We start from the raw sequence: 25,020 nt of genomic DNA, 5'->3' as shown, positions 1-25,020 counted from the left end.
CCATGTCTCCTAGTCATTTCTAAGCAGTTCCACCATCTGGGGACCAAACATTCAAATATTGGAGGCTATGGGAGCCATTCTCATTCAAATCACCACAAAGAGAGCTGGTTGACTTCCCTGTGATTCAACCCTTTCAGAGACAGACGTTCCTTCTGTGAAGTGCTTCTGAACCTCATTCTGCAGCAAGAGAGAAGGTTACCATTTAGGTGCAGGAATCCTTTCTTAGTTCACTTTGTGTACGCGCGTGTGTGTATGTGTGTGTGTGTGGTGTGTGTATGTATGGTATGTGATGTGTGTGTGTGGTGTATGTGCTGTGTGTGTGTGTAGGGTATGTGTGATATGGCGTATGTGTGTTGTGTGTGTAGTGTGTATGTATGTGTGTATGTGGTGTGTGTGTATATATGTGTGTATGTATGGTATGTGATGTGTATATGTGTGTGGTGTGTGTGATATGTGTGTGTATGTGTTGTATATGTGTGTGGTATGTGTGATATGTGTGTGCATGTATTGTGTATGCGTGTGGTGTGTGTGGTATGTGTGTGTATGTGTATATTGTGTGTGTCTATGGTATGTGTGGTATATCCGTGTGTGTATATGTATATGGTATGTGTGTGTGATGTGTGTATATATGTGGTATGTATGTGGTATGTGTGTATGGTGTATATGTGTGTACAGTATGTGTGTGTATATGTGTGGTATGTCTGTGTATATGTGGTGTGTATGTATGGTGTGTGTGTGTGATGTGTGTATGTGTGTATGGTGTGTGTGTGTGATGTGTGTATGTGTGTATGGTATGTATGTGTGTGTATAGTGTGGGTGGTGTGTGGGTGTGGTATGTGTGGTGTGGGGCATGTGTATATGTGTCTGTGGTGTGTTTGTATGTGTGTGTGGTATGGGGTGTATGTATATGTGTCTGTGGTGTGTTTGTATGTGTGTGTGTGTGTGTGGTATGTGGGGTGTGTGTATGTGTGTGGGGGGTGTTTGTGTGTGATGTGTGTATATGTATATGGTATGTGTGTTTGTGTGGTATGTGGATATGTATCTGTGGGGTGTGTGTGTGTGTGTGTGTGTGTGTGTGTGTGTGTGCATATGGCAGAGTATGGAGGCCAAAGGTCCACTTCAATTGTCTTCATCTGCTGGTCTCCTGTTTTTTTGAGACAGCATCTCTCTGTGAAACCTGGAGCTTACTGCTTCAGCTAGACTAAGCTGGCCAGCAAGCCTCTGGATCTGCCTGCTCCCCAACCCACCCAGTTCTGGGGTCACAGGCACAAGCCTCTGGATCTGCCTGCTCCCCAACCCACCCAGTTCTGGGGTCACAGGCACAAGTCACACACACCTTGTTACTAACTCAGATTCTCATGCCTGTACAACAAGCACTTTACCCACCGAGTCACCTCCACAGACACCCACTTAATGATTTTAAGGGTACCTCATGTAAGATCTGAAATACTTAAGCATATTCCTTACTGACTCTGTTTTACCATTTGTTACTGACCTAGCAGAGGTTATTTCAGCACAAAAATTATTTGTGAGATATACTCATAATTACATTCCAAACTGGTAGGTTGTAAGATTTTATTTATTTCTAATTCATATCTCATTCAATCCCTATTCTATCCCTTATTTACACAAATTTGGACAGTGAGCATAGCCAGGAAAAAAAAAATTCCCCACATTGAGGGCCCCAAATGGGATAGGAATTCCACAGGAAGACCAACAGAATCAACTAACCTGGACCCTTGGGGGCTCTCAGAGACTGAACCATCAACCAAAGAGCATACGTGGGCTGGTCCTAGGCCTCCCTGTACATATGTACCAGATGTGCAACTTGGTCTTCATGTGGGTCTCACAACTGGAAAGGGGGGTACCCCTAAATCTGTTGCCTGTGGATGGAATCCATTCCCCTAACTAGGCTGCTTTGTCTGGCCTCAGTGGGAGAGGGTGCACCTAGCCCTGCAGGGTTAGGGGATACCCAGAGGGGGCCTTCACCCTCTCAGAGAAGGGGAGGGGAGTGAGGGGTGGGGCTGAGGGGGGCACCAGAAGGGAGAGCAGTGATTGGTATGCAAAGTGAATTAAATAAATAAATAAATAAATTCCCACATAAGGAAACGGATGCTAGGTGCTCACCCAAGTTGCAGAGGTGAGCTGAGGTGGAGGAGGTATGCACTCTCTCAGCTCTGCATACCATGAACCAAGCCTCTGGCATTTTGCCCATCCCTCAACTGTCTCCCCATGGGAGTCTGAAGGAGATCCATTTAATGTCCTAGTGATTCTGGGGAAAGCACGCTCAAGATCTGCAACCTGATGCCCCAAGACAGCGGGATTTATACCTGTATAGCAACTAATGATCACGGAACCGCATCCACGTCCGCTACCGTTAAAGTGCAAGGTATGCTGTAATCTCTCTCTCTCTCTCTCTCTCTCTCTCTCTCTCTCTCTCTCTCTCTCTCTCTCTCTCTCTCTCTCTGCATTTAACTGTAGCAAAACACAACAATGAAACTTAGCATCTTAACCACTTTTAAGTGTAGAGTTTAATGGCATTGAGGACACACCCATCGGTGTGGCCACCACCATCCATCCACATAACTTTTATCATCTGTTCTTATTAAACAACAACTCCAAATCCCTCCCTTCCCACTGCCCTGGCTGCTCCTATTCTGCCTTTCCTATTACGGCCTCAAAGACTTTGCATTGTCCATTTTAAGTGAGCGTGACCGGGACTTCCAAAAGGATCTATTGCAGACCAATGGCAAGATTCCCAACCCGCTAAGAGCTCCTACCCTAGCCTCCAGCATGGCTCCCGTCCAGCTTTTCCTACGCGTGGTGTTTAATCGAGGGAGGTTGTCAAACAGCACGTCCCATCTCCTAGGCCTCCCTTGGGCTTAGAGAAAGGTGTGCTTCTTGGACAGGGTTATGTGTCAAATTTAAGACATGGTTGGTATGTTTCGCCTGGACCGTGCTAGAGGGCATGCAACGCCCAGCTCTGAGAAGCCGCACCGCCCTGCTGTCTGTCTCCACAGGTGTTCCCGCAGCCCCCAACCGCCCAATCGCACAGGAGAGGAGCTGCACCTCCGTCATCCTCCGCTGGCTGCCCCCAGCCAGCACCGGGAACTGCACTATTTCGGGGTACACAGTGGAGTACCGCGAGGAAGGTGGGTTGCTCTCTTCTGTATCTGCTTCCTCTCAGGAGGTCTTCAGAGTCGCGCGCGAGCCTTAGATTTCAAATATCCTCCCATTCACTGGAAACAGCCAGGCTTGGGCATCCTGGGAGTTTAGCACAGAAGCCTGGGGCCAGGCTCTATCTGCCTACGGTTCGCAAATGGAAACCTCTCTGGCGCCGTCCTGGCCCAGCCACTAGGCGGCAGTGTGTCTTCATTGCTTTGTCCTACTTACCTATCTCAATCACACAGATAGAGGCAATTGAGCCCATGTTACAGATGGGGAAGCTAAAGCCTAAAGAGTAAAGAAACACGAGGCTGTTAATAAGGGGCAAGCTCCCACTGGACCCAGCTCTGTAGTTGACTAATCTGATTTTTCTCCCAGACCAGAAACCACGGTAGGTTGATCAGAGATCCAACCCTCCCCCTCCAGATATACTCTATAGCAAGTGTACACTGGGATAGGAAAAGAAAAGTTTAAGCCAGCCTTTAAAAAAAAAAAAAAGATTAATTTGCCGGGTGGTGGTAGCGCACGTCTTTAGTCCCAGCACTTGGGAGGCAGAGGCAGGCGGATTTCTGAGTTCGAGGCCAGCCTGGTCTACAGAGTGAGTTCCAGGACAGCCAGAGCTATACAGAGAAACCCTGTCTCGAAAATACCAAAAAAAAAAAAAAAAAAAAAAAAAAAAAAAAAAAATTATTTATTTATTTTATGCACGTGAGTACACTGTAGCTGTACAGATGGTTGTGAACCTTCATGTGGTTGTTGAGAATTGAATTTTTAGGACCTCTGCTCCTTCTGGTCAACCCCATTTGCTCAGGCCCAAAGACTTATTTTATTTTATTTTATTTATTTTTTTGGGCTTTTCAAGACAGGGTTTCTCTGTGTAGCCCTGGCTGTCCTGGAACTCACTCTGTAGACCAGGCTGGCCTTGAACTCAGAAATCCACCTGTCTCTGCCTCCCAAGTGCTGGGATTAAAGGCATGCACCACCACCGCCCGGCTGATTTATTTATTATTATAAATAAGTACACTGTAGCTGACTTCAGATGCACCAGAAGAGGGTGTCAGATCTCATTACGGGTGGTTGTGAGCCACCATGTGGTTGCTGGGATTTGAACTCAGGACCTTCGGAAGAGTAGTCAGTGCTCTTACCCGCTGAGCCATCTCACCAGCCCAAGCCGGCACTTTTAATCCTAGCACTTGGGAGGCATTGGTGGGAGGATCTCCTTGAGTTCAAAGCTAGCCTGGTCAGCTAGAACTAGCTACATAGTGAGACACTATCATCATCATCATCATCATTATAAATAAAATGTTTTTAAATGTTTATTTATATTATTTATATGAGTACATCATAGTTGTCTTCAGACAGACCAGAAGGTGGCATCAGATTCCATTACAGATGGTTGTGAGCCACCATGTGGTTGCTGGGATTTGAACTCAGGACCTTTACGAAGAGTAGTCAGTGCTCTTACCCACTGAGCCACCTCTCCAGCCCAATAAAGCTGTTTTTAAAGGCGCTTCTGGGTAATTGTCATGACACAACTCCGAACCACATGCGAACCAATTGAATCTAAAGCACCTGCTTGCCCCCCCACATACACACAATAAGACCATTTGTTTTACTTTTCTTTCTATTAATATTGTCATTTTAATTCTTTTTTCTTAAGCAGGAAGTGTACAGTTATAAAACTATTTCTTTCAGCCTTTTTCTAAAGCTGTCTGCAACAGGGTATATAGGGCCAGCCCAGGTGTGACTGCTGAGCCACAAAAACCTGTTTTACTCTTTCTGTGTTAAGCTCATAGCTCATCTCAGAAACTAAGTTCTTGTATGCATGCTGTTTAGTGTTTCTGAGTCGCCTACTTCTTCATCTGTCAAGTAAGATTAGTTCTCCGGTCATCATTGGGTTTCTGTGAACTTTAGCTGGAGTTAAAGGAGAGAATTGTGTCATGCCCTGAAGTGTTTCTACATGTACATAAGCCCCATATGTATTAATTTTTATTTCAATTTCCAAAGGCATGTTTCCTCTCATTTTTTTTTCCTGACTTGTATTTTCTTCCAGCCTGATCACACTGCCACGAATTCCCATTCTTCACCTTGCATATTTGAAAAGAACTAGAGCCCACAGGTCAACTCCTTGCACCTGTTGTCATTTGAGCTGTTACTTGGGAAAACTGGGTCGAAATCCCCCACAGTTGGTCTGCAGACTTTCAGAGCTAGTCAGTGACCACAGTGTCCATTTCCTATCTTTGTTTACTGAAGGCCTTTGAAACAATGTCTCTGGCTCTGGCTCCATTTTCTAGGCCTTTGAAACAATGTCTGACTGTCTCTCTAGGTTCCCAGGTCTGGCAGCAGTCCATAGCTTCGACCTTGGACACTTACCTGGTCATTGAAGACCTTAGTCCTGGGTGCCCTTATCAGTTCCGGGTCAGTGCCAGCAACCCCTGGGGAATCAGCCTTCCCAGTGAGCCCTCGGAGTTTGTGCGCCTCCCAGAGTACGGTGAGTCCCAGCAGACCAAGGACAGCTAGCCCAATGGAAGTGAGGCAGTGGGCCACTGTAACAAAATCACTGGTGTCTCTGACCCCATGGGGAGGTGTCTTGGGGCCATGTGGTGGCTTCCATCAGAGAACCTTTGAGTGACCAGGTGGAGTGTCTCCAGGAGGTATCTTGGAACAAACATTAGATCTACCGCCCTTGCTGACCATGCGCCTTTTTTGCGGTTCCCCAGGGGAATCGCAAAGGACAAGCAGGAGACCTTTGTCACAATGTGCTTTCTGTCTCTGGCCCTCCTCTGAGACCTTTTGTGGAGTTCAAAGCCTGTTTTCTTCTGGGTGCCTCTGGCAGACTTGTGTTTCCCACCGTATCAGGGGATGCTCGGCTCCACAACTTAAAACACCGAGTTCAATACTGAATGAAACCTTGATATTTGCCCCACCCTTCTAGAATTTGCTTTTCAACATGGATCTACACAAAATAGAAATTGGCTAAGACATACATGTAACTAACTAGATGAAAATATTTTACCAATGTGGTTCTCACTTTGCCCACCATGCTTGCTGACCCACCTTGCCTGCCCATTTTGGTGCTGGGGACATTTTAAAAGAGGAAATGCTGGTGTGAAAAAAATATCTCATTAGTGACACTTTGGGCAGCGCACCAGAAATAGCATGTGTATGCTGAGGACAGGTCAGGAAAGGGTGGGAGGTTCACCATGCTTAAAACAGCAGACTTAGTGTCTCTGTGGGTTAAAGGAAGTCTGAAGTCCCAGAGTGCCTTGGGCTACACACTGCTCCGGCTGAGGAAACACCCTGTAGTCCCAAGTCAGGATCTGCATCATCTGCTTGGGACTTTGACCTGTTTGTTCTCACAGTCTTGTGACTGACTCTGAAAAACCCTAGCCCTGGGTCTGCGGGTGCTCAGAATTCACTGTGGGCCCGTCACCAGAGAGCTGAGGTCACTAACCAGGGTGGAGTCAGAAGAACTGAATTTCTTTGTGAGGTTCCTTTCTTTCCAAGCCGTTAACTCAGTGTGGCCAGGGATGGCCACCGTTTTCATTTTGTTACTTCTGAGACTCGATCCCCAGCAGACACCACAAGTACAATGGGTGTGTATGCTTGTGTATGTGACGAGAATTAACACAACATGCAAAGTCAAACCAAATCCCCAAATCACCCAGGAGAATCAGTTCATATAGAACAGTGGTTCCCAACCTGTGGGTCTCACCCCCAATATCAGATATCCTGTATATCAGATATTTACATTACAATTCATGACAGTAGTAACACCGGCAGTTATGAAGTGGCTATGAAATAATGGTATGGTTGGGGGTCGCCACAGCATGAGGAACTGTATTAAAGAGTCAGAGCATTCGGAAGGCTGAGGACCACTGACATACCGGAAGAGCTTGCAAAAGGACGAGGATGGTGATGTCAGAGAAGTCTCTAGAACGCTTGGCCCACACTGCTTCCTCTTTTTCCTCCGTGACCTTCAGCTCGCTCATCTTCTCTGCATCCCATGCCCCTAGATTTCACTGACTTTTCTAATCCTTCCAGAGTTCCTCTTTCTGCCTCCCTATGTCTTCTCTGACTTTTTATGAAGCTACATTTCTGATCCTGACCCTGTTCTCCCTCTGTTTGAGGAGATGACCTACTGACTCTGCCATATCCATCACCCTCGGACATTTTAAAAATAACAGTCCAGAGAATAACAAACTTCCCCCACTGGGTGGTCTCCATATTTAGTCGTAAGTGTTTCCCTGAGGTTATTATGCTGGAGTATCTTTGTAAGGTCACATGTGGATTCTGCCTCTCCCAAAGACGCGGCCGCCGACGGTGCCACCATTTCTTGGAAGGAAAATTTTGACTCTGCTTACACCGAACTGAACGAGATTGGCAGGTAAGGATGCCAGACTTCTCACAACAGAGAATGACCAGGTTGGTTTGTTGGTGTTTCTTTCTATCTTGTCTCCTTTTGTTGGAAAACCGAGAGTGCATTCCTGGGACTTTTCTTCCATTCTTTTTCTTTACTGGAGTTGAAAGCTTGCCTTGTCAACACTTAGCTTTTTGTTTTGTTTTGTTTTGTTGAGACAGAGGCCATGGCTGTCCTGTAACTTACTTTGTAGACCAGACTGGACTTGAACTGAGACATTCGCCTGCCTCTGCCTCCCCAGTGCTGGGATGAAAGGCATGTGACACTAGGTCTTGTGTAACATGAGATTTTTAAGCCTCAAATTTTTCCTAAAAGTGTAATTTTAGTTACGTGTCTCAAATTTTGATCTATGATATTTTCATTATCATTGTTTCTGTGTATTTTTCAACTATGGGTTATTTCTTAAATCAATTATAATAAATTATAAGTAAAACAAGATGCTTTAATATGGGTTGGTGAGATGGCTCAGCAGGGTAAGAGCACTGACTGTTCTTTTGAAGGTCCTGAGTTCAAATCCCAGCAACCACATGGTGGCTCACAACCACCCCTAATGAGATCTAGCACCCTCTTCTGGTGTGTCTAAAGGCAGTTACAGTGTACTTATATATAATAATAAATAAATCTTTGGGCTTGAGTGAGTGGGATTGACTGGAGCAAGCAGAGATCCTAAAAGTCAATTCCCAACAACCAAATGAAGGCTCACAACTATCTGTACAGCACAGTGTGTGCTCATATACATAAAATAAATAATCTTTAAAAAAAGCTGTTTTAATATATATGAGATTTAAGTTATATTTTGTTACTCACTACTAATTTCATTGCACTGTGATCAAAGAACTTGCTCAAACTTACTCTGTGGGTAAAGAATGGCAAAATTTTGTAAAAATGTTTTTGTGTTCAGAATCAGTAGGTAAGAGCACTGACTGCTCTTCCACAGGATCTGGATCCAATCCTAGCACCTACATGGTGGTTCACAACCATCTGTAACTCCAGTCCCAAGGGTTCTAACACTCCCTTCTATTCTCTGGGAGCATTGCACACACATGGTGCACAGACATGCATGTAGGCAAAATAGCCATACACATAAAATTAAAAAAGGGGAATTTTAAAAAGCTCCATGTATTCATTTTACTTTCTTTTTAAAAAATTAATTTCTTTTATGTGTATGACTTTTGCCTGTGTATGTCTGTGTACCACATGCAAGCCTGGTCCCTGTAGAGGCCAGAAAGGATACTGGATCCCTGGAATGGAAGGCATGGATGGTTGTGATCCACCCTGTGGGTGCTGGGAGCCAAACCCCAGTCTTCTGCAGTAACAAGGGCTCTTAGTTATTGAGCCACCTCTCCAGCCCATCGTTGTATATAGAAATATACACTTGATGCTCCAAATGGCACAGAGATATCGTGGCTAAAAAATTATATTAGCTTACCTTTGGGGTCTGAAAGAACCTAGGATGCTGAGAAAGTAAGATGGCTTTTTAAATAATAATAATAATAATAATAATAATAGTAATAATAATAATATCATAATTAAAAGTACAGAAAGAAGGGTTTCTTTTCATTTTGTTATGTATTCATATATGTGTGTGTATTATGTGGGGATGTACATGCATGCCACAGCCCATGTGTTGACAGCTCATGTGTGGATAGCCCATGTGTTGAGGTCAGGGACAAATTTGTGGAGTCAGCACTCTCGTGCTTTTATGTGAGTTTCAGGCATTGGGCTTAGGCGGTCGGATAGCAGGTGACTGTATGCCCTGAGCCAAATTACCAGTCCTAGGAGAAAATATTTCTTTCTTTTTTTTCCAAATTTATTTGCTTTTATTTTATGAGCACAGTTAAGTGCCTGCACACACACACACACACACACACACACACACACACACACCACATTTGTGTCTGGCAAAGAAGAGGGCATTAGATACCTTGGAATTAGAGGAATAGAAAGTTGTGAGCAGCCTTGTAGATGCTGAGAATGTAACCCCGTCCTCTGGAAGAGCAGCCCAGAACCATTAACCTCTGAGCCATCATCCCAACCCCAGAACGATTTCTAATATTACTTGATCTCTTTTCTTCAAAATGCTTGGAACCAGAAGTGTGTTCGCCCTAAGGATTTTAGGAACTATGTACCTGTTCACAAAGAGCTGTCCTGAGTCTGGGACCCAAGTCTAAAAATAGTCACCTATATTTCATGCACTCCTTTGCCTGAAGGTGACTTTGTGTGATGTGGCTAGTATACCTGTACTTTGTCACTTACAATGTGAAGTCAGCTGTGGAACTTTCCACAGTAATTTCATGTCTGTACAGAAAGGGTGTCAGACTTTAGAGCATTTAGGATTTGGGATTTTTGGATTAAGGACACTCCACCTGTAAGATGTTACTGTCCCTGCAATGCACCTGGGCATGTCTGAGTGCTCATGCACCCTAACAGAGTCTGGTAAATGATGCCCCTGCTGACTGGTGAAACTTGGAAACCCTTTGTCTTCCTCCTTTGTCTCACAGGGGCCGTTTCTCTATTGTAAAGAAATGCATTCACAAAGCTACTCGCAAAGATGTTGCTGTGAAATTTGTGAGCAAAAAAATGAAGAAGAAGGAGCAGGCTGCACATGAGGCTGCCCTGCTCCAGCACCTGCAGCACCCTCAGTATGTCACTCTCCATGACACGTACGAGTCCCCCACATCCTACATCCTGATTTTGGAACTGTGAGTACAGAGGTCATATCTCTAGTGTGGTCCTCATCTGCTTGGGTTATCCATTGCCCACAATTAACAGACAAGAGTCACATTTTGTTCCGTGCTGTATGGTTTATAAACTGTGCTGTGGACCATGTTTTCTTTCACCTCCAGCTTTATATTAATGTAGTTCTCATTCTACAGACTAGACAAATCAAGAATGGAGAAGGTCTTTAAAGCAAGCTCAATGAAAGTACAGGTGGAGAATCTGTCCTTTTATTGGGTCCATACAATGGATCTTGAAAGAATGTCTTCTCACTCCACTTTTCTTAGTTTTTCTAAGCTTTATTTCATGTTTTTTGTTTTGTTTTGTTGGTTTTTCAAGACAGGGTTTCTCTGTGTAGCTCTGGCTGTCCTGGAACTCACTCTGTAGACCAGGCAGGCTGGCCTCGAACTCAGAAATCCGCCTGCCTCTGCCTCCCAAGTGCTGGGATTAAAGGCGTGCACTATCAACGCCAGGCTAGGTTGTTTCTTTGTAACAAAAACATTTGAAAAAAATTCCTCTTCTCAAGCTATTTGAAATATATTAGCAGTTCATATTGTTAACTCTGGTAACCATACTATAAACTAGATCACTAGAACTTATTTCTCTTCCCTAGCTGTAATCTGTATTTCTTACCCTTATTTTCATTTTCTTTCCATTACATACTCTCAGGCGTGGCTCATTTAAGAAGACTTTCCTGGTGGTTAACTAATTGACAGAAGTGGAGGTGGAATGAGAGGAGTTTATCCATCAATCAATAGCTATAGCATTCCAACCTACTATCTAGAATTTTCCATCCAAGACATCTCTGGAATGGCAGATTATCTAGGTAGCAAATGGAGAAAGATACAGCTTTCTCATTAACTAATTTGCTTATTTACTTTACATCCCAATCAAAACTTCTTCTCCCTCCTTTCCTTCCAGTCCTTCCCTCTCACCTCATCACCTCACATTAAAACCCCTTGCAAAGGATCAGCTTGGGAAAGGAGTCCTAAGAGAGGGGGTGTCTGGGAGCTGTGAAAACAAACAACTCAAGAGTCTGTTGTGTGTAGCTTTTCACTTCCCAACTAAGCTCTGGGAACAGGCTGAGCTACCAGCCCTCCCTACCCTCGCCCAGCTTCCCTTGAATCCAAGGATAAAAGACACACACACACACACAGACACAGAGACACACACACACAGACACACACATAACACACATAGTTCATTTTCAGCTTGCCTTCTTGGCACCCACCGCTCCTCCCAAGACCTCACATGGTTGCCTTGTTCTCCTCTATCCTTCCTTGTGTCTCCCTGCTTGCCTCCAAGGGCCTAGAAGTCCCACCTGTATCTTCTGACCAGCAGTTGGCTCATGGCTTTCTTTATTAACAGATCAAGAACCACTTGGTCAAATTGTGGGTCCAAGCTTGCAGCCTAGGTTCTGTTGAAATGGTTTTCCAAATTACTCTGTGTGTGTGTGTGTGTGTGTGTGTGTGTGTGTTCTACTCTGCTCTTCCTGTCTCAAAAACTTTCTGGGGCTGGCAAGATGGCTTAGCAGGTAAGAGCACTGAGTGCTCTTCCAAAGGTCCTGAGTTCAAATCCCAGCAACCACATGGTGGCTCACAACCACCCATAATGAGATCTGATGCCTTCTTCTGGTGCATTTGAAATCAGCTACAGTGTATTTGTGTATAATAATAAATAAATCTAAAAAAACAAAAACAAAAAACAAAAAACAAAACTTTCTGGTTGAGACAACTCTCTCTGCTAGTAGAAATTCTACAAGCTAGCCAGGCGGTGGTAGCGCACACCTTTAATCCTAGCATTTGGGAGGCAGAGGCAGGTGGATTTCTGAGTTTGAGGCCAGCCTGGTCTACAGAGTGAGTTCTAGGACAGCCAGGGCTACACAGAGAAACTCTGTCTCGAAAAAACCAAACAAAAAAAAAAAAAAGAAGAAGAAAAGAAAAGAAAAAGAAATTCTACAAGCTATTTTGTATAAGATAGCTCATGGGTTTTCTAACCAAAGTCAGAAAAGCTGCTATAAAAAAAAAAAATTATTGGATCTTCTGACCAAGTCAGAAATCTTGTTAGAAAAAAATTCTTTTTCTCTTAAGATTTTATTTTATTATTTTATGTATATGAGTACACTGTAGCTGTCTTCAGACACACCAGAAGAGGGCGTCAGATCTCTCATTATGGGTGGTTGTGAGCCACCATGTGGTTGCTGGGATTTGAACTCAAGACCTCTGGAAAGAGCAGTCGGTGCTCCTAACCACTGAGCCACCTCTCTAGCCCAGAAAGAAAATTCTTGAAGAGCTCTTATTTTTCTCTCCAGAGATTTCAGACAGCTCAGCTCTTGCTAGAGAAAATTCTAAAGAATTGTTATCACATTCTGTTTAGCTCATCTCATGCAGACCAAAAGCCCATTTTTTTTTTATTTATATAGCAATTCAGTCATTTACTTTAGGTTACCTTTTGATTATCCTTTGAGTCGGCATCCCTGTGACCTTTGATTCTTAGGAGATAGTAAGCAGGCATGTTTTTCTTAATATTGTGAAAGAACTCAGAGATCTGCCTGCCTTTGTTAATCACAGATGATTAGTTTCCTGGGTAGGCCCCTGTTCTCTCCCCCCCGCCCCCCAGAGACAGGGTTTCTCTGTGTAGCCCTGGCTGTCCTGGATCTGTAGAGCAAGCTGGCCTCAAACTCAGAAATCCACCTGTCTCTGCCTCCCAAGTGCTGGGATTAAAGGCGTGTGCCACATGGGCCCCTGTTCCGAAATCACCATTTCTACCACACCAGGGCTTTGACTCTATGTCCCAGACTGACCTTGGAGTCAGGAATCAGTCTGCCTTTGTATCTTTCTGACAAGTTGGCTCATTGATGCAGCTACCTCTGTTCCTTTAGATTGTGAAGCCTCTCATAATTCATATTGTGTGCTTATATTTTTACATAGTTGAGAAATTATATATTTTCAAGCTCACATATTTAGAGCTCTTTCCTGTAGCCTGAAGGGCTCTCCTGAAGGTCCTAGTGTTTACCATTTTTGTTGAACCTTTGACTTCTGGACTCACGCTGTTTCTAATTATCATGAAGTCATTAATGTTAACAGGGAGGACATTCCTCAGAAGGAAGGAATCCTCCACTGCTAGTACATTATTACATAAACAAGCAGTACACCCACAGCAGCCATTGACACCCGTGGAGGCTCACACCCCAGCCCTGTCCCAGAGGCAGGAGCCATGTCACTCTGTCCTCACCAAGGCCACACTGGGGTTGGCGTCCCCTCCCATTCACCTCAGTGTCAGGGAGGCCTCCCATGGATACAACAACCTGCCTTGGCATATCAATTTGCAGTAAGACGAGGCACAGAAGATATAGCGCTTATCCTTGGGGCCCATAAGTCCAATAGTTAAAAAGATAGTTAAAGACTGGGAGATAAATAATGCTTTAAATATGGCATGGGAAATACTAGAGACCATACATTAGGCAGGGTTGTGCTTTGCTGTGATCTTCAGGGAAGATATGTGGGAAGCAAGGCCCATGTAGAACCACATGCTCACTCTTGCTCTGCCTGTAGTGGTCAATAGGGATAACTGGTAGACCCTTCCTCTGCTGGGAAACCAAGATTTCCATTCCCTAGTCTCGGATGGCTGTAGGCTGGAGAGCAGCTAAGGAGGGTGGAGTGGCCAATCCTTTCTGGGCTTGGAGCAGTGTTGCTGTAAACGGCCCCCTTATTTGTTCCAAGTATCTCTGAGAGTTCCACGTGATGAGCACAGTACCCCCTCCTCTCTGCTCTTGCCTCTCTTGCCTCATACCTAGAAGATCAGAGGGAGGTAGGGAGCCTTCCAGGAGCTCCATCCTTCTCACCTATCTATAAAATAGAAGGGTCTCATAGCAAGGAACAAATTAGAGGAGATAATGAGGAGATAATGAAACCATGCAGGTTTCAGCTATGGTCTAAAGTTCTGCGTATACTGGGTCACACTCCTTGACATGGGCACTTCCTGAGATGTATCTCAAATGACCCACTTCACATTAAAGATTTGATCACTTCTTGTTACAAAAGGGCGCAGGGAGCCTAGAAATAGCTGCTGTTTATTCAGCACCGTGTGTTACTTCTCTCTCTCTCTCTCTCTCTCTCTCTCTCTCTCTCTCTCTCTCTCTCTTTCTCTCTCTTTCTTTCTTTTTTCTTTCTTTCTTTCTTCCTTTCTTTCTGTGATAATACACCATGACCAAGGTCACATATAGAAGATTTTATTAGGGGCTTAAAGTTTCAGAGGGTGAGTCCATGACCATCATGGTGGGGAGCATGACAGCAGGTAGGTATGCATGGGTCTAGACCCACAAGCACAAGCAGGAAACTAACTGGGCTTTTTGAAACCTTCAAAGACTGCTCCAGTGCCACAACTTCTCCAACAAGGCCACACCTCCTATTTCTTCCCAAACAATTCCAGCAACTGGGACCAAGTATTCAAACTTAGGAGCCTAAGGGGCCCATTCTCATTTAAACCATCACGAGCATCTTTGTATAGTACAGACCATGCCTCAAATCCTCATGGCCTTGCCTGGCTCTTGCACAAACCTGACAAAGAAGTAGGTCTTATTTTGTCATTAATGTTGCTGTTGGCAGCCACTTGCTATCCCCACCTTAAAAGATGGTGCCTTTCAGGAAAGCCAAAATACAGAGTTTAGTGATTACCTACAGCCACCAGCCGGTTAAGAGGCAGAGCCAGAACCTAAATCTGCATATGACTGGCTCCAAGGATCCCATTTTCCATCGGTCTTTAAAAGTTGGCAAGCTGTCAGAAAGGCGAAAGAGTTAAGAAGAGATCAGATATGCTAAGGACAAACCTTTCCTCTTTCACATTTCTTCCATCTAAAAATGTTAAAAAGTAGGCTGGGAGGTGGTGGCACACGCCTTTGATCCCAGCACTTGGGAGGCAGAGGCAGGCAGATTTCTGAGTTCGAGGCCAGCCTGGTCTACAGAGTGATTTCCAGGACAGCCAGGGCTGCACAGAGAAACCCTGTCTCGAAAAAACCAAAAAAATAAAAATAAAAATAAAAATGTTAAAAAGTGAAAATACTTTTAACATCTATGAGGCTCACTATAGGCAGCAGACTCTTCTTTTTCCTTCAACCTAACTTAACCTCTTAAAGCCAGGTTAGACATTAAAGTCAACAAAGCAGTGTTCTGTCAGCGAGGCTATAAGGATTTCTCATGCAGTGTCACAAACTTGATTCATTCTATTCTGAATGTGGCACTGACTTTGGGCTCTAAAATACTCGTGTGCTGCACTACTAAACTTTATTAATAAGAGACCTCTTAGGAGCTTTTTTGGCAATATGCATGAGTCATTTCTCTCCTTCTCCCCTCCCCCCATCTTTGCTTTCAGGATGGATGATGGCCGACTCTTGGACTACCTTATGAATCATGATGAGCTGATGGAAGAAAAGGTAGCTTTCTACATTCGAGACATCACAGAAGCCCTGCAGTACCTTCACAACTGCAGGGTCGCACACTTGGACATAAAGGTAAGAAAGGAATCAGTACCTGCTACAGTGGAATAGACCAGTTCAGCTTACCAGCCATTTCCTTGGGGAATACAAATTTGAATTTCTTTTTATTGTTTTGTTTTGTTTTGTTTTAATAAAGACAGAGTTTCTCTGTGGAGCCTTGGCTCACTCTGTAGACCAGGCTGGCCTTGAACTCAGAGATCTGCCTGCCTCTGCCTCCTGAGTGCTGGGACTTAAGGCGTGCACCACCACTGCTAGGGAGAGAATTTGAATTTTTTTGTCTACTTAGTGTGACATCACATGACTGTTAAACTAGAATTAGACTTTCACCCTACTTAAGTGCATTGTTCAGGAATGAAGGAGAGCACACCAGAGACAAGGTGGCACATGGGTAAGAGAGAGCTTTAACCAAGCAGCCTAACTTAATGTCCTATTCTCCTTTGTTCTGTGAGAAAAGGGAGCTGCTGAGGGCTTGAGAGATGATTCAGTGCTTAAGACCCAAGTTCTTTTCCCAACACTCACATTGCTCGGCTCACAACCACCTGCAACTCCAACTGCAGTGGATCCAGTGTTTTCTTATGGCTTCCAACAGCACCTTCACCCACGTGGAAGATAAATACATACACATAAAGAAAAATAAAATGTTTTTTCGAGAAAGATTTTTCTCTGTGTAGCTCTGGCTATCCTGGAACTCACTCTGGAGAGCAGGCTGGCCTTGAACTCAGAGATCCACCTGCCTCTGCCTCCCAAGTGCTGGGATTAAAGGCCTATGTTACTACCACCCAGCAATATACATGCACACACATATATGTAGACACACACACACAGAGTTACTAAGAAGCTTTCTTTTTCTTAAAAAGCTATTTCTTTCCTTGATTCACTGCAAAAGCAAAGAGTAAGTAAGAAGTCCTGCTCTTCTGGAATAGGTATATGACTTAGTAGCAGAACACCTGCTTAGCATGCATAAGGCTCTGGGTTGGAGCTCTCACACTAGGGTGGGGAAGTACAGGCCGGGTGCCGCAGCAGCCCTTACCTTTAAGCCCAGCAGTCAGTAAACAGAGACAGGAGGATCTCTGTAAGTTCCAAGTCAGCCTGGTATACATAGTAAGTTCCGGGCCAGCCAGGAGTACACGGTTAGCCCTGTACCCTTCCCCCAATGCCAACAAACTTATCTAAAGTGCCACCTAAACTCAGAGTTTAGTGGGTTTGAAACCTCCTTTGCCTTTGCATAGGGAGTATTCCACACGCACAAACTGAATCAAAGAATAATAGAACTGTGTCAGCTAACAGACTCCAGCTGAGGGTCAATAAAGACCTGATCTTGCCTCTCTTGTTCCTGCCTTCCTGGATCCCTGTAGCCTGAAAACCTGCTCATTGACCTCCGGATCCCAGTGCCTCGAGTGAAGCTCATCGACTTGGAAGACGCTGTCCAGATCTCAGGCCACTTCCACATCCACCATCTGCTGGGCAACCCTGAGTTTGCTGCCCCTGAAGTGATCCAAGGCATCCCTGTCTCCCTAGGCACAGACATCTGGAGCATCGGGGTTCTGACATATGTCATGCTTAGTGGGGTCTCCCCCTTCTTAGATGAGAGCAAAGAGGAGACCTGTATCAACGTGTGCAGGGTGGACTTTAGCTTCCCCCATGAATACTTCTGCGGTGTGAGCAATGCTGCCAGGGATTTCATCAACGTAACCTTACAGGAAGACTTCCGGAGGCGGCCCACAGCGGCCACGTGCCTGCAGCATCCCTGGCTCCAGCCCCACAACGGCAGCTACTCCAAGATCCCCTTGGACACCTCCCGTCTGGCCTGCTTCATAGAACGCCGCAAGCACCAGAATGATGTGCGGCCCATCCCCAATGTCAAGAGTTACATCGTCAACAGGGTGAACCAAGGGACCTAGCTATCCCACAACCCCTGAGGTTTCACATAGAAGCGCAGTGTGAACCAAAGCAAGACTGAGCATGGTGTCTGTAAATAACTCTCTTCATCATTTCACTCCATGTGGTTCTCTAGATTGAGAGGTGGTCCTCTGAAACCTTGTCTGTGCTTACGTGGGGTCTGAGCACCGTGGAAGTCACCTTCATCCCAGGAGCGTTCCAGAAGGTCATGCTGAAGAAGTAAAGAAGCAGAGCTGCAGAAAGTATTAAAAGAAAGGGCAAGGCTGACAAGAGAGCACTTGGTATAAAAATGTTAATTGTACATTCCAAAATGAGCAGTTAAGTGGGAAAACCGCACACCCACTGTGAGCAGTATAGTAGGTTTCTGACTCCATTGAAAATGTAAGCAAAAAAAGTTCTATTTAACAGAGATGTCAACTATTCTGCTTTAGATGGCTTAGATATAGTTTCTTAACAGGATACATATACACATACAATATAATAGATCCCATTCAGGTTTCAGAGTTTTATAATATAGAGTTCTATATGAAATCAATCTTAAGTAACTTTGAGTGCTCCCGTTAAGACAGTAATTTATTTACCGAAGCATTGCATTATTTTGACTAAGCACAATTAGATGAGGAGTTTTTTAGAGCATTTTATAAATCTTGTATAGAAATCTTTTATCAGAACCTGCGTATTAAGAGAAAGCAATGTGACCCTTTTGCAATCTGTGAATGGGATATTTTTCCTCCGTCATGGGTTGTTTGAATAAGATAGGTTCTGTATATCAAAGCTTCCCCCCTGAACTCACTGGTAGCTCAGAGCTATGGGAAAGACTGCCAGGAAATAAATCCAAGTCTAGTAAGAGTTGGGGGGTTGTTTTTATGTCCACCCTGGGCCTGCCACAGGTAAATGAATATCACAAGTTCATTCAGAAGGGCACACGGAAACTTTTCCTACAGTTCCTGTGACCAGTGTAGCAGCTCTTTCTGATTTTATAGCTGTAGAATACAGTTTTCAGAAAGTTAGCTTGCTTTATTCCTAACCCCTCATGAAGCTTTGGGGTGCTTACCCAAAGGAGGCAGCCATAAAAGCCTTTTAGAGGCTAGTCCTAAGTCCTTCCTGAAGCCATGGAGCAAAGCCTGACCCATCACTCTAACACAGCATGGGGCTTTGTGATAGCAATACCTGTCACCACACAGCCACCAATGTCTCTGGACTAAAAGGACCAATTGTATTCTGAGGCCAGTGCTTCCTTCTCCATACAAGATTATGTCCGGTGCCCTCTGGAGGGAAAGCAAATTAACCAGGGCACATCATGGTTTTTTGTTTTGTTTGTTTTTGGTTTTGCTTTTTTTTCTTCTTCTGTTGGAAGGGGGATGGGGGAAGTTTTTTTTTTTTCCTGTTTGTACATGATCCACCCTTTGTTTCCTAGAGTGTGCTTTAAAAATTGCTTTGATGCAAATAATTTAAGTTCTTTTAAAAAATATAACTTGTGTAATGTTTGTGTAAATCGGGTTTCACATCATCATGTTGCCCCTGCTAGTGGGAACTGAGAAAACGGAAATTATGTAGCACAAAGTGCAATCAGAGAATTTGGGATGGGAAAATGGAACTGCAAAACTATTTCAACTGTTTAAAGGGTGGGAACAGTCTAATTTTAATGTATAAAGACACTTATTCCCATGGTGGAAATATAGAATTAAAAGACTCGTCACCCCCTCTCCCCCATCAGTTGCAAAGTCAGATTATTCATCATCCGCCCTCCATCACAGCTCATCCAAGATTATAGGGAAATAAATTAGAAGAAAGTAAAAGCAATAAGACTAGATAGCACCTAGTACTGGGGGGATTAACCAAGTATGGAGAAACCGACTCTGACTATAGTCTCCTTGCCTCTGGGTGGCTCTGGGTCAGGTGACTTCACTCCTTCATGGTCTTCACTTAAGTCACGATGCATACACAAAATGTGCTTACTAAGGCTTTTTTAAATAAACGTGTCTTTATTAAGAAATGTAGCATTAGGGGGGAAGGCCTTAGGCCAGAGAGCTTATTGTAGGATAAAATGCAGATTCTGAGGACTCCAAAGATCCAGAAAGTGACATGGCTAGGTCTCTTCTGTCTGCCTGTCCACCCTGGCTGTCTTGAAAGAAGGGCTTCCTGCTGAGTCACTTAAAGTTGTTCTGACCAGTCAAGTTTCTGCTAGGGAGGGCCAGAGCCTAGGGCAGTGGTGTTCAGATGCTACAGAAGCGCCATAGTGAAAGCCTGTTGTATGTGGCAGAGCTCTATGGAGAGCCAAGTTTTCCCAGCCTTGTTTGTGTCAGAGTTGGGATGGTCAAGACATGAGGCTACATGAAATTGCCCCAGGTACACAGTATGACTGTGAGAGTAGTGTAAGCTTCAGGGACAGACAAAGAGAAAGGGGGCATTCTTTGTGTAGTGTGATGACCGAAGTGAACAGGGAGGACCCTGTCTACAAAGCACCTGATCCCTCCAATGGGGAGCAAGATCGTCTTGGCTGGAGAATTCTCCCTAGCAAGGTGGGAATTAGGAAGAAAAAAACCCATTGACAGGGCTAGGAAATATAGTTTGGAGTACAATTGTGCTCAACAGTGGCTGGAGAAGAAGAACCCAGGATCATTCTCCTGTACCTGTTTTAACAGGGAGACCTAGTACTAGGAGAGAAGCGGGGGGGAGAGAAAAATCTCCCACTCCTAATCCCATCCCAATAGTTCTTGCTGAGAGTGAGCTGCCAGCTGACCCCAGGAGAGCAACAGCACTGGTCGAAAGTCTAAAGTCTAAAGATTTCTTGTTTGGCTTCTGTTCATCTTTTTGAGCTTGTTTGTTTTGTGTTAAAAGGGTGGGGCACAGAAAGATGGAAAAGATCAGGGCCAACCCAGGATTCCTGATGAGAAAGAACTCTAATGATTTTTGTGCCATTTACATTTGTTTTGAATTAAACGGATTTCTACCCACTTATAACTGAATGTGGTTAAAAAAAAAAAACTGTTAAGAAAAAAAAAAAAACATCGAAACGTTGGATGTGTCCGTCAGGTCTCTCCTAGCCACCAGCAACCTGAGTGGGTAGAGGAGGCAGAGAGGAGCACAGGCTCAGCTTTGTGTTTCACAAAGCCTTTATAAATAGTAGTGCCTTTAGGAGGGGAGGTGGAGAGTGAAGTTCACTTGCATTTAGGTTTAAGGTATGTTTTAAATGAGAATGTAGGATGGGAACAGGAATTTTTGAGTCTCCATCTCAGCTATTCCAAACTCATTCTTTCTTCCAGAAAGTCTTTTTGTTGTTTTCTGGTCCAAATGTCCCCACTGATAAAATGGAATTTGGGGAGAAGGAGAAAGAACACTAATCTCTTAAGAATGTTGAGAGAAATATCCTTGTTGACACATCTATAAGATATTTTGATTTTCTTCAAGTGCTACACACTGCCAGTGTTTAGAATTTTATTGACCATAACTTTGAACATTCCAGTTTCCCGCAGTCTTATCTTTGGGTACAGTTTACAAACTCCTGAGGTTAACCTCTGTAAATTGCTTCTCATTGGAAGGTCTGGGTCCTTCTCGTCTATATGTTATTTGTTCTTACCTTATAATTTCTAACCTCTAAGAGCTTGTCTACAGAAAAGGGCTTGGGAGAGCTGAGGAGGCCTTAAATGTCCATAAGCTCTTTTCTACAGTATTTCTTATGGTGGACATGAGAGTCTGAGCCAGCCATTCCTTTCATGCCTTCCAAGACAGTCAGCCATTCCTTTCTCTTACCAGGCTTTATGCTGGAGGGTTGGGGGGTGGAAAAAGAAGAATCCAAATAGCTACTTTCCTCACTGGAAGGACAGATGTGAGAATCGAACACACTTCCTACGCTCCCTGTCACAAATCATTTCTTTAGGAATCTTCTAGAAAAGGCAAGTGATACCTACAGTGGGAAAGAGAATTAGATTTTGGAGAAAGAGAGCTTTGGCTCTGCTCTTCGAGGGTTGTCTTCTGTTGTCTCCAATCCTCTATGCCTATGGCCCACCCACCCTTCCTCTTTTCTTGCTTATCTTGAAAAATATGGCAAGTTAGATTTTTGAGAATATGATGGGGAAAATGCCATCTAAAGTAAACAGTGGTTATTTTTCTGGGCTAATAGAAACTCTCTCCTCTATACCTGATAAAGGGAAATAAATTGAACCCAAAGGGTCTCTGTAGTAGACAAAAGTACACAATCCTCACATCCTAGGACAGCCCATGAATTGCACTGGGTAAGTTTTGAGGAACACAGACCATATTCTTTTCTTGCCTGGGTAACATTCCAGTGGAGTCTGGGTGAGGCAAACATATATAAGCTTTCAACAGATTTATCCATTAAAAAAACCTCTCATTATTTTTCTTGCTATTTGAAATTTAAAGACCTTTAGGGAAGGAATTATTAGACCCAGAGTAGGCTAAAGAAAATGCTCACATAGATTCCACCAACAAAAAAGAAGATACTATGATAGTAATTATTTTCTGAAAACAGTAAGGCTCTCACTGCCTCATTCATTTTAAAGAGCTCAAAGGAGCTGAAATTTATCTATAGATGGAGTTTTTAAATAGGAAATGTTTTTCATGAAGAATCCATATGGAAATTGAACACAGAAATATCATATGGCCATATTTGTTAAGAAAGACATTTTCCCCTTATTTTTTTAAAAATATAAGTTGATGTTATAGGAGAAGAAAACGGTCATTCTACTACAATGCTTTAACCTTAAATGACATTAATTAAAAGCCTAAAATTAATACTCCCAGGCTATTGTCAAGAACTCCCAAACTGTGTTCAGATCTCGTTCTTATCTGAATGACCAACCCAACAGTTCCGTCAGATAACCTACTTCAGAAGGGGGAAGAGCAAGGAAAAGTGCAGATAGCAAGTCTTGGAACTCCTGAGCACTGATTTAACCAAGTACTTCTGCCAGTGCAGGGATAGGAGTTGCATTAATCCCCCATTTCCATCAAGAACTAAGTCCGCATGCCGGAGTCCACGGAGACCGTTACTGTGACCTCAAAGACTGTGGCTACGAATCTTAAGTCTTCTCTTACCAACTGAAGCCATATTGTTCACCTCTGTGTTTGAAGTTTTTGTTTTTGTTTTTGTTTTTTAAAAAAACAAAACCCTGGTGCTTTTACTTCTGTTTCTGCTGAACTTCAGACTACTCTGTGGGAAAGTAAATAAAACTAGAAGAGGGATAAATAGAAAGACTGAGAAACTAAACATACCCTTGAGAAAATGCTATTTATGCAGAGAACAGCGGCAATGGAGGACACACTGTCGGAAAATATGGATATATGTACATCTGTACATGTATATAGTGTATAATATGTATGTATATGTTATTGCTCATATGCAGAAATCTATCCATTTTCAGGCAGCCCAGGTGGATCAGTTTTTCTACTGGAAAACCATTTAGGACCATTCAAAACCATTAGGGACAATACATAGAGAATCCTTGTTACATGGGAATTAATTTGCTGACTTCTGAAGTCTACATGGCCAAATGAACAAAGTATGAAACACATTGAGTCTGTAATTTCTGTGATTCTGTTTACTCAGAAGTCTATATTTGAATTCTTTTGTATGTGTCTGTGTTTGGATTTTTTGTTTTTGTTTGTTCAGACAGTGTCCCTCTATGTAGTTCTGGCTGTCCTGGGACTCACTCTATAGACCAGGCTGGCCTTGTACTCACAGAGATCTGCCTGTTTCTGCCTCCTGAGTGCTGGGATTAAAGGCCTGTGCCATCATGCCCAGCTCATATTTGAACGTTAATATCTGATTTTCAAACTGCGCCAACACTTCATGGTTTTGAGTGATCCCTTCCCCCAAAGCCTTTTGAGAATTTGTGGTGGGCTTCTCTGGCCATTCAGATAAAAGGCCTTATCCATAAGAGGACAGGTTTCCCCATAGGGACCATTACACATATACATAGAAGTACATACTTCCATCAGGCTTGTGACAATTGATTTAAAATCACTCCACAGTATTGGTAAATAGCTCTATATTTTCAAGGTGCAGAAGAATTCCACAGCCTTAATTATTTCAGTGTCTTGCTGGTCTGCCTTAAGTGTACCTTCTGGGGTTTTTGGGTTTTGGTTGTCTTATTATTTTAACTTTTCCTGCAGTTGTTCATTTTGTATGCACATGATGTTGTTTTGTAAAGGTAGGTTGTAAATATTTTATTTGTTAAGTCTGACTCACTCCTGTGTAATGTTGTAAAGTGCTGACCTGCTGTCTTGTTATTATTACTGCAGTAAACGTTATGAGTTGTGGATGAAACTTCAAAATGTACATTTCACATGTTATGCATTCCTATAAATATAATATACTGAAGATACTTTTTAGTCGTGTCCCCCCTTAAAAATGTTATAACATTTAGTGTGTGTGTGTGTGTGTGTGTGTGTGTGTGTGTGTCTGAGGATAGCCTGCAGGAGTTGGTTCTCTCTCTCCTTCCACCATGTGGGTCCAGTAGACAGAATGCAGGTCACCAGGCTTGGTGGTAAGTCTCTTCACCCACTGAGCCACCTCTTACTGGCAGTTGTCTTTTTTTCTAACTAAAACTTCTGCTCTTTCTCCCTCCCCTCTGGGGGTAATCGTTGTCCTCTCTTTCCCCCAATTATTTGAAAGTCTGGTAAGCTTTAAAAAAAAACAAAAAACAAAAACCTTATCAGTGGACCAGCAAGATGGCTCCTCAGATGACAGTGCTTGTTACTGGAGGATGTGATTGTGGCCCACAGGCCAGCATAGCAAATGGAGAGATCAACTCCAGCTGGATCTCACAGGTTTATGCACACAGATTGGTAAGTGGCTTGATCAGGCTTTCAGTGGCTGCAGGTGACCCACAGGTGGGAATGAGGCTGATTTATAGCATCCTGTCAATTAACAGCACACAGAGATGAAAGTCATTTTGATTTGGCAATAAGAACAAAAGTATTGGGCCGGAGGGATGGCTCAGCAGTTAAGAGCAATGACTGCTCTTCCTGAAGGTCCTGAGTTCAAATCCCAGCAACCACATGGTGGCTCACAACCATCTGTAAATGAAATCTGACGCCCTCTTCTGAAGACAGCTACATTGTACATAGATATAATAATAAAAAAATCTTTAAAAAAAAAAAAGAACAAAAGTATTTTAACATTTGAATTCTATTTAATCAAGGCTTTACTGAAGTTACTGGAAATGAGAGACACAACTGTCAGGACAATGAGTTTTACTGGACATTGTGGTGAATACTTTCTTCTCTTTTCTTTTCTTTCTTTCTTTTTTTTTTGGTTTTTCGAGACAGGGTTTCTCTGTGTAGCCCTGGATGTCCTGGAACT

General features: G+C 43.5%; 1 protein-coding gene across 13 annotated transcripts in view; it reads left to right on the top strand.

Moving 5' to 3' along the window:
• Positions 1–24,040, top strand: part of Kalrn (kalirin RhoGEF kinase) — a 604,914-nt gene extending 580,874 nt beyond the window's left edge. For 7 of the 13 annotated variants that reach the window (XM_031363740.1, XM_031363737.1, XM_031363736.1 and 4 more), the window contains 7 exons: positions 2,268–2,389; positions 3,021–3,152; positions 5,492–5,656; positions 7,474–7,552; positions 10,087–10,287; positions 15,674–15,812; positions 17,153–24,040. In XM_031363740.1, the coding sequence (XP_031219600.1) occupies positions 2,268–2,389; positions 3,021–3,152; positions 5,492–5,656; positions 7,474–7,552; positions 10,087–10,287; positions 15,674–15,812; positions 17,153–17,698 (1,384 nt within the window). In that variant the 3' untranslated portion in view covers positions 17,699–24,040. The remainder of the gene's footprint in view (positions 1–2,267; positions 2,390–3,020; positions 3,153–5,491; positions 5,657–7,473; positions 7,553–10,086; positions 10,288–15,673; positions 15,813–17,152) is intronic. The other 6 variants (XM_031363734.1, XM_031363732.1, XM_031363735.1 and 3 more) reach the window with 1 other exon arrangement.
• The last annotated feature ends 980 nt before the right edge of the window (positions 24,041–25,020 follow it).

Source organism: Mastomys coucha, unplaced genomic scaffold (assembly GCF_008632895.1).
Source record: "Mastomys coucha isolate ucsf_1 unplaced genomic scaffold, UCSF_Mcou_1 pScaffold12, whole genome shotgun sequence".
Taxonomy (NCBI): domain Eukaryota; kingdom Metazoa; phylum Chordata; class Mammalia; order Rodentia; family Muridae; genus Mastomys; species Mastomys coucha.
This window is presented reverse-complemented; position numbering and strand designations above follow the sequence as displayed.